General features: G+C 38.8%; 3 protein-coding genes across 3 annotated transcripts in view; all 3 read left to right on the plus strand.

Moving 5' to 3' along the window:
* Nucleotides 1–184, plus strand: part of LOC134185670 (reelin domain-containing protein 1-like) — a 4,863-nt gene extending 4,679 nt beyond the window's left edge. Inside the window, exon 10 of the mRNA XM_062653511.1 lies at nucleotides 1–184. This exon is cut by the window's left edge and continues 239 nt beyond it. Coding sequence (XP_062509495.1) covers nucleotides 1–70 — 70 coding nt within the window. The 3' untranslated portion in view covers nucleotides 71–184.
* Nucleotides 185–537: 353 nt separating this feature from the next.
* LOC134185734 (putative defense protein 3) lies at nucleotides 538–3,971 on the plus strand. Its single transcript, XM_062653600.1, has 7 exons — nucleotides 538–730; nucleotides 1,739–1,934; nucleotides 2,614–2,759; nucleotides 3,028–3,122; nucleotides 3,186–3,249; nucleotides 3,472–3,561; nucleotides 3,624–3,971. Exons 1-7 carry the CDS (start codon nucleotides 704–706, stop codon nucleotides 3,831–3,833), a joined length of 828 nt encoding a protein of 275 aa, XP_062509584.1. The 5' UTR covers nucleotides 538–703; the 3' UTR covers nucleotides 3,834–3,971.
* A 768-nt stretch (nucleotides 3,972–4,739) lies between these two features.
* Nucleotides 4,740–7,500, plus strand: part of LOC134185703 (putative ferric-chelate reductase 1) — a 9,268-nt gene continuing 6,507 nt past the window's right edge. The window contains exons 1-7 of the mRNA XM_062653564.1: nucleotides 4,740–4,835; nucleotides 5,875–6,070; nucleotides 6,159–6,304; nucleotides 6,981–7,075; nucleotides 7,145–7,214; nucleotides 7,354–7,413; nucleotides 7,477–7,500. The exon at nucleotides 7,477–7,500 is cut by the window's right edge and continues 162 nt beyond it. Coding sequence (XP_062509548.1) covers nucleotides 4,821–4,835; nucleotides 5,875–6,070; nucleotides 6,159–6,304; nucleotides 6,981–7,075; nucleotides 7,145–7,214; nucleotides 7,354–7,413; nucleotides 7,477–7,500 — 606 coding nt within the window. The 5' untranslated portion in view covers nucleotides 4,740–4,820. The remainder of the gene's footprint in view (nucleotides 4,836–5,874; nucleotides 6,071–6,158; nucleotides 6,305–6,980; nucleotides 7,076–7,144; nucleotides 7,215–7,353; nucleotides 7,414–7,476) is intronic.

Genomic DNA, 7,500 nt, shown 5'->3' on the forward strand with positions numbered 1-7,500 from the left:
CGCAGCACATGCTTCTCCACTTATTTTGCTATTGGTTTGCTTTCTTGCAATCATCATATTACTTTTGTAGCCATGCACGTTTGAAGTCATTATGATAGCTTGATTAGTGTCTTCTGTGGCAGTATTGTACTGTCCTATTATAGTATTTGTGTGGATGGTAATTAAAGTTGATCTATATATATATATATATATATATATATATATATATATATATATATATATATATATAAACATGTGAAATATGATGAGCACTCTGCCTACTTACAGTTGATTTCTGTTTTGGAGTATCAAGTTGTTGGTATGTTTGCCACGCTGCTTGAAAGTAAGTTTAAATAATAAGTTTATAGGAACTAATTAAATTGGAGTACATCTCACCGTTATTTTCGGCTGTGTAAAAGTTAATTTCGGTTTGGCTACATGAATGCGGTAACTACCTCCAGTCGACCTTCCTCTGCCAGTACAATCAACAACTCAAAATACTGTGTTTGATGTTGGCGTGGGAAGTGGGTGTGCACGTGGATGTGCACGTGGCGTGGGTGTAGTGCGATTGTGTGTTGTCTCATCGAGCGTACAACACACACGATACTGTTCTGCTTAAGTCCGCGTGTTGCGTCAATCCGCAGCCCCGCCTTGTAACCAACGGTGCGCAACTGCTTCCAAGACCATTTCTCTTCATCAAGGAGCTAGAGCACAGCAGATCTAGATGGCAAGCAATATGAACATTCAGACGGTAAGACTGTAGGCCTATCTAGCTGTCGAAGTCGCGGTCTAGAGTGCCCTACTTGTATATCTCTAGACTATAGATTTCATCAGAATGTCACTATCAGTAGATCACAAAGTGACCATGAATCATTGATCTGCATTCATCATCTTCACTTTGTGCCTCACACAGATTTAATGATTGAACGGTGCGCCGTTTGCGTACAGCCAGCAAGTTAACGCTGCAATTGACTTGTGCTGTAGAGTCGATCGTACTGCATGGTAGTGCATGGCAGCAAATGCCGATGCCAGGAACGTGTCTATAGCTACTAGCTACCAATTCCATTACGCCACAACTGTATCATGAAAGCCAACGTAAACAAATTTTATGATTCTAGGAAAGGGCTGAAAACGTTACTGTCTTTGAGTGAACCCTGGCGTGCTAGATTCATTTGGCGGATCTAACAACTTTGGGAGTTGCGTATCCAGTTCCTCCCCATTTCTATCCTAGAAGATACGCCAACCCACGCTTCCGTCTGTCTGGATGAATGTCAGTAACACGCCGATCGACACGACGCCGGTCTCTGATCGTCGCAAAACGTGGCGGCCCGGTCGAGTTCGGCCGTCGGAGACGAACAGTCGAGTCGGACTTCGCCCGGACTGCATGCGACGGCCAGAAACGAGACTTTGGCGGCCTGAAATGAGATGTGCCGGAGTTTGTTTGTTCAATTCCGAGTATTCGGATTAGTGTGTGTGTGTGTGTGTGTGTGTGTGTGTGTGTGTGTGTGTGTGTGCGTGTGTGCGTGTGTGCGCGCGCGCTTGCGTGTGCGTGTGGTGTGTGTGCGCGCGCGCGTGTGTGTACAAATAGATTGGGAATTATTAAGATTGTTTGTTAACAATCCACAAATTACTTGAACTTTGATTTCTCAAAATACTTCTTTATGACACAGTTTGATTAGTGATGCATGGTTTGATGTGTAGACACAACTGTCTATTATGAAAACTGTATGCAGTGATTTTGTCTCATTTTACTTTTCAGGTGATTGCCAGTTTTGTCTTGCTGTTGTGCTTCACAAAGAAGGCTTTGTCATATTCAGGTGGAGCACCTACAAGTCAGTGTGTTGCTATGACTCCTCAAGGTCCCCATGGCAGTGGACGTCCACATGACAATTCTCCATTTGAAATCACATCATCTGCTATTCCTGATGGATATATTCCAGGACAGACATATAATGGTACAGAATGATAGTTGAATTGATATTGTTTATTATTAATTAAAAATATGTCGTGCTCAACCAGATCAGTCTGGTTTGTAAAGTCTATTACAAGCACCAGAAGCAAACCCTGCTTCAGAAGTACTTAGACCATCACGGCTGTCTAGAAAGAGACATGACTTTACAAAGGATCCGAGTAGATCCCAGAAGCACTGTTTTCTGTAAGTGCTGCAGGTTGTGATGACCTGGAATACTGTCCAGCCACTGTGCAATACCTGCGTGCACTGTGCCCAAAGCTCTCGAAACCACCAGAACCACCAGTGTTTGACAATGCCACATGCGGCTTATTTCCACTCGCAAGTTGCTGTACTTCGCCAACTTAGCATGTTTCTTGCCAATGTTGCCATCAGCAGGACAGCTGATATCAATAAGAAGACAAGTGTTTGTCTTCCTATTTCTGAGACAGATGTCTGGACGATTGGCTCTGATGTTCTTGGCAGTGGGGACGGTGGTATCCCACATCATAGTAATGTCATCGTCTCCACAAGCCTATCAGGATGATGCCGGTACCATCTGCTCTACTGGCATCATCCTGATATTAATATTGTTTATTATTAATTAATATTGTTTATTAATAATTGATCTTGTTTATGATTAATTGATATTGTTTATTATTAGTTGATGTTGTTTCTGGTCTTAGTGACTATTTCTAAGAAACAGACTTCAGATCCCGATTTCAAGGGTTATTTATGTCAAGTTCGTCAAGTTGGTCAGACGGCAGCGTTTGGAATATTTACACCAAGAAATACAACCAAGTCTAAATCATTGGCTTGCACTAGTGCAAATGTAAGTTGAAGATTCTTAATGTACTAGAGAGTAACTGATTATGCCATACATATCTGCTTGAACCAACTACTACAAAACTGGCAGCAATTAATTAAGCATTTTGTCAGCTGGACTTTTGTTGGGTCTAATCATAGAACTAGACTACTGTACTCTTTAATAGTTAAATGCAACAGTCAACGGACTACATGTAAGTAATATATTGTTATATTGTAGTTGTACTTCATTGTTTGTAGGCATGTTAGTTATTGGTAAGTAATCTGTTGTTTAGGGTGCAGTCACTCATACAAATAAAGATGCTGTATCTGAGCAAGTTTTTGACTGGACACCCGGACAGCTGGGAGTTGGAACCGATGTGCAAGTTGTGTAAGAGAGAGATATTGCAGATGTGTGTAATAAAGCTATATAGATGGTTGTGTTGGTCATTAGGTGTACGGTAGTTCAACAAACAAGCACTTTATGGGTGCAGCTGACTTCAGCAACATTTCAGGAAGTGAGGGTTTGAATTAATGTTTGGACATGCTTGCATTTACATGCGCGCGCGCACACACACACACACACACACACACACACACACACACACACACACACACACACAGAGTTTTACTGTGTTTTACTGTGATGTTTATATTGTGATTTATGTGATTATGTTGTCCATGGGCACATTTAATTAAATAATGTCTTGAAACGACTCGACATAATCATGTGATTCTAGATCACGCCTTTAGCCAACGGCACTGATCCTTCAACTGTAGAAATCACTAAAGTCTCACCACCTCAACAACAACCAACATCTCCTAGCAAGGTACATTATATTAACCGGGTACATATGACTTCACATGATGTTGTGATTCTTGACTATTGTAGGTAACCTCAACTGTCAACACTACAACAGAATCGTCTGCTTCTGCAGGAAGACAGGCTACAAATATAACAACAGGACGAACGTCTAATCCACAAGGAAACGATGTGTCACCATCACCGACTAGCACAAGTGACATGTCTGGAACAAGTTGCGCAACATCTCTGCACTTGTTAGTTATTTGCTTCATCATGATTGCTTCGTTTCTAATGTAGTTATGTTCAGTAATCTTGACGGTTGAATTGGTAACTTTTGTGATAGCTAGAGTAGGTCGTGTAGTATGTGTGTATAGCTAGACTAGCCTGTGTACTAGTGTGGTGTGCTGGGATTTGAAGTTTAGTAGCCTGGTCTTTCATTGTGTGAGAACTGGACCCCCTTGTTGGAAAGTAATGTGCTGACGTGCACGTATCCATAACAATAAATGTGTCTAACAGCTGCACTAAAATGGCTATGTAGAGGTTAGAACACACAACACCCAGACTACTACTAATTAATTTCAAAAAGAAAAAACCCATAAATAATTATTAACAAAATAAATAAATAGTAATTAATTAATATAATAGATTAATAGTAAATATATTTTAGATTTTGTGAGTAATTTGTCTGCAATTAGAACAAAACTATTTAAAGTGCAAATATGCAGAACAAACATACACAAATAAGTAAATAAGCACCCAGATAAAATATATAAATAATAGATGTTCTGAATTATGTGAAAATTTTTTATATCATTGAGACAAAATTTTAAAAATACATAAAACAAACATTAATAAACGGAAATAAAACTTAATTAAATCAAAAAGTAGCACAAACACGCGGACAAGCAATCACTCCTCACTGTTCATGCGCAAACAAGTTATTAATTTGGCCAGGAAAACTGTTAGCCTGCCAGCTGGACGATTTCTTGGTTTTAGCTAAATCGTAGTTGGGGCTCTTGGCCCTGGTTAGCTTATTTTAATTAAGTTAATAATTCTTTACAATGACGAGTAAACCAAACAAAATCGCTCCCTACTGTACTGTCGGTACCAGTCGTCACTAGCATCCGCAAAGTGAGTCACCGGAAGCCCGCTGCTGTTTGATTGGGGCCGCCTACATCCGTGTTGAGTCGGTGACGTCACAGTTAGTCATATTACGTTCAAATAGAGACTCTACCAAACAGTGATCGCAACGCAAGGCAGTCAAGGAAAGAGGCAACAAAAGCAATGAAGAATGTGAAGGTAGGAGCTTCGATCATCAACAAATGAGCTCGTTTTTGTAGCTTGCAATGCAAGTTGTTGGTGTACAGCCAGAGAGCCGGCTGGGTAACTAATAGATCAGGGCGGTAGCGGATGGAATTTGATATGAAATGCGTGCTTGTCGGCCTGTCCTTTGCTCGTGATAGCTGTCTCATCCACACCTAGCGACATATACATGTCTAGATCTATCAGCCTAGCTATAGCTACACAGTAGCATGTAGATGACATTGTAGCTCTGATAGTATGTACCTATACAGTACCGTCAACTACAAACTCAGACTTGTGTTATGCTTTGTATTTCGTCACACTTCGATTCGAGTCTTCATATTGAAGAGAAGCTAGGTCACGTGCACACATGCAGTGAATAACGTACTGATGCATTTTGACTCTTTATAAAATGTCGACTTTCTAATTCAGTGGAATGATTGGGTAATGGACTCGTACTACCGTCTGATGGTTTTCTAGTGGGAGAAAAGATCTAGACGCTAAGAACTTTTGCAGCCATGAAGAAAACTTTAATTGTGGAATGCACATGATTACCTATTTGGAATGTCTACAATGATATTTATTTCTTGATCAACTGGTTATATATTTAGTTTTCAAGGTGTTGGTTTTGTTAATTAATTAAACGCATAGAAAATTATTTATTTAGGCATGTGAGTATGAAGAATTTAATTTATAGCGTTTAATGTTGATTTGTGGTTAGAAAGTATATGTAGGCTATTTAAATTATGGTGTGTGTGTGTGTGTGTGTGTTTGTGTGTGTGTGTGTGTGTGTGTGTGTGTGTGTGTGTGTGTGTGTGAGGGTGTGTGCACAAAAGATTGCTTGCTTACCTATGGAAGGTCTAGCTACCAATCTACAAATTTCACAATTTAGATATTTTAAAATTAACACAAAGCAGAGCATGTATTTTTGAGTAAGTCATTTTTCATTCTTTGATATAGATGTAATAAACCAAATTAAGGTAAACAGCAATTGCATTAATAGTATTGCTAATCTTACGTCACCTTCACATTCTAGATGATTGCCAGTTTTGTCTTGCTGTTGTGCTTCACAAAGAAGGCTTTGTCATATCCAGGTGGAGCACCTGAAAGTCAGTGTACTGATATGACTCCTCAAGGTTCCCATGGCAGTGGACGTCCACATAACAATTCTCCATTTGAAATCACATCATCTGCTATTCCTGGTGGATATATTCCAGGAGAGATGTACACTGGTACAGAATGTCATCAATAATTAATTAATTAATTAATTAGGGTAATAGTTGAATTGATATATTTTATTAATGTTGTTTCTGCCCTTAGTGACTATTTCTAAGAAACAGACTTCAGATCCCGATTTCAAAGGTTATTTATGTCAAGTTCGTCAAGTTGGTCAGACTGCAGCGTTTGGAACATTTACACCAAGAGATACAACCAAGTCTAAACTATTGGATTGCACTCGTGCAAATGTAAGTTGGAGATTTAATAAATATATAGTAAGTAATTACTATCCATGTACTAGGATGCTTGAACTAGCTGCCACAAACTGGCAGCAATTAATTAGTTTATTAAGTATTTCGTCAGCTGACAGGATGTTACATCATTATCATCATCATCTTGTGTAGTTGTTGAGAAGAGATTATAGAACGACTTTTACACAATATTATTTTACACAATTTTGTTATTTTTTAATTTTTATTTATTCAATATTTTATTCTTTCAAAGCGCGTCCTTACAGGACAATGCCAGTCTCTTTAGAACCAGTCTAGAATAATTTTTTTATTATATATATATATATATATATATATATATATATTTATTTATAATATTTTTTACCCAATATATTCCTAGTCCCTTTCTGGTGCAAAGTAATAATATGCAACTATATTGCTATTGTGGTTGTTTTGTTGTGAGCATGCATGTGTTAGTTATTGAAAACTAGTCTGTTGTTTTGTCTACAAAATTTAAAATATTTTTAATATCAATAAGCAAACAAAAAAACATACGACAATCAGCACTTACTGTGAAATACATTTCATGAATCTAGTGACTGTATTGTGTTGCTAATAAGTCTGTACCTTAATCCCATTCTAAATAAAGTACTTCAGCATTTGAACTAGTCCAAGCATCTAATCTGTTGCCTAGGATGCAGTCACTCATACAAATAGAGATACCGTATCTGAGCAAGTTTTTGAGTGGACACCCGGACGGCTGGGAGTTGGAACCGATGTGCAAGTTGTGTAAGAGAAAAGTGTTCCAGATGCGTGTCATAAAGCTGTATAGGCGATTGTGTTGTAATTGGTTATTAGGTGTACTGTAGTTCAACAAACAAGCACTTTATGGGTGAAGCTGCTTTCAGCAACTTTTCAGGAATTGGAGGTTTGAATTAATGTTTTCACATGCACACATGTACATGGACATGCATGAGTGCACGTACACACACACACACACACACACACACACACACACACACACACACACACACACTTGATTCATTAAGTCTGTTTTATAAATGCAGTTGAATGGAACACTTCCCCCTGAACCAATAACACCAACAATTGAAATTGTTCCCGTTCCAGTATGTTGACAGTACTTCTCCACTTCTGCATGGCTAAACGCACGTAACATGTATTTATGCCAGATCGACTTTACCGGCTGTGGTGAA

The sequence above is a fragment of the Corticium candelabrum genome, chromosome 10 (assembly GCF_963422355.1).
Source record: "Corticium candelabrum chromosome 10, ooCorCand1.1, whole genome shotgun sequence".
Lineage (NCBI taxonomy): Eukaryota > Metazoa > Porifera > Homoscleromorpha > Homosclerophorida > Plakinidae > Corticium > Corticium candelabrum.

Coding starts and splice junctions, on each gene's coding strand:
- LOC134185734 (XM_062653600.1), top strand. CDS start 704: ATGGCAAGCAATATGAACATTCAGACG. Junction 731..1,738: donor GCAATATGAACATTCAGACG/GTAAGACTGTAG, acceptor TTTACTTTTCAG/GTGATTGCCAGTTTTGTCTT. Junction 3,250..3,471: donor CTTCAGCAACATTTCAGGAA/GTGAGGGTTTGA, acceptor ATGTGATTCTAG/ATCACGCCTTTAGCCAACGG.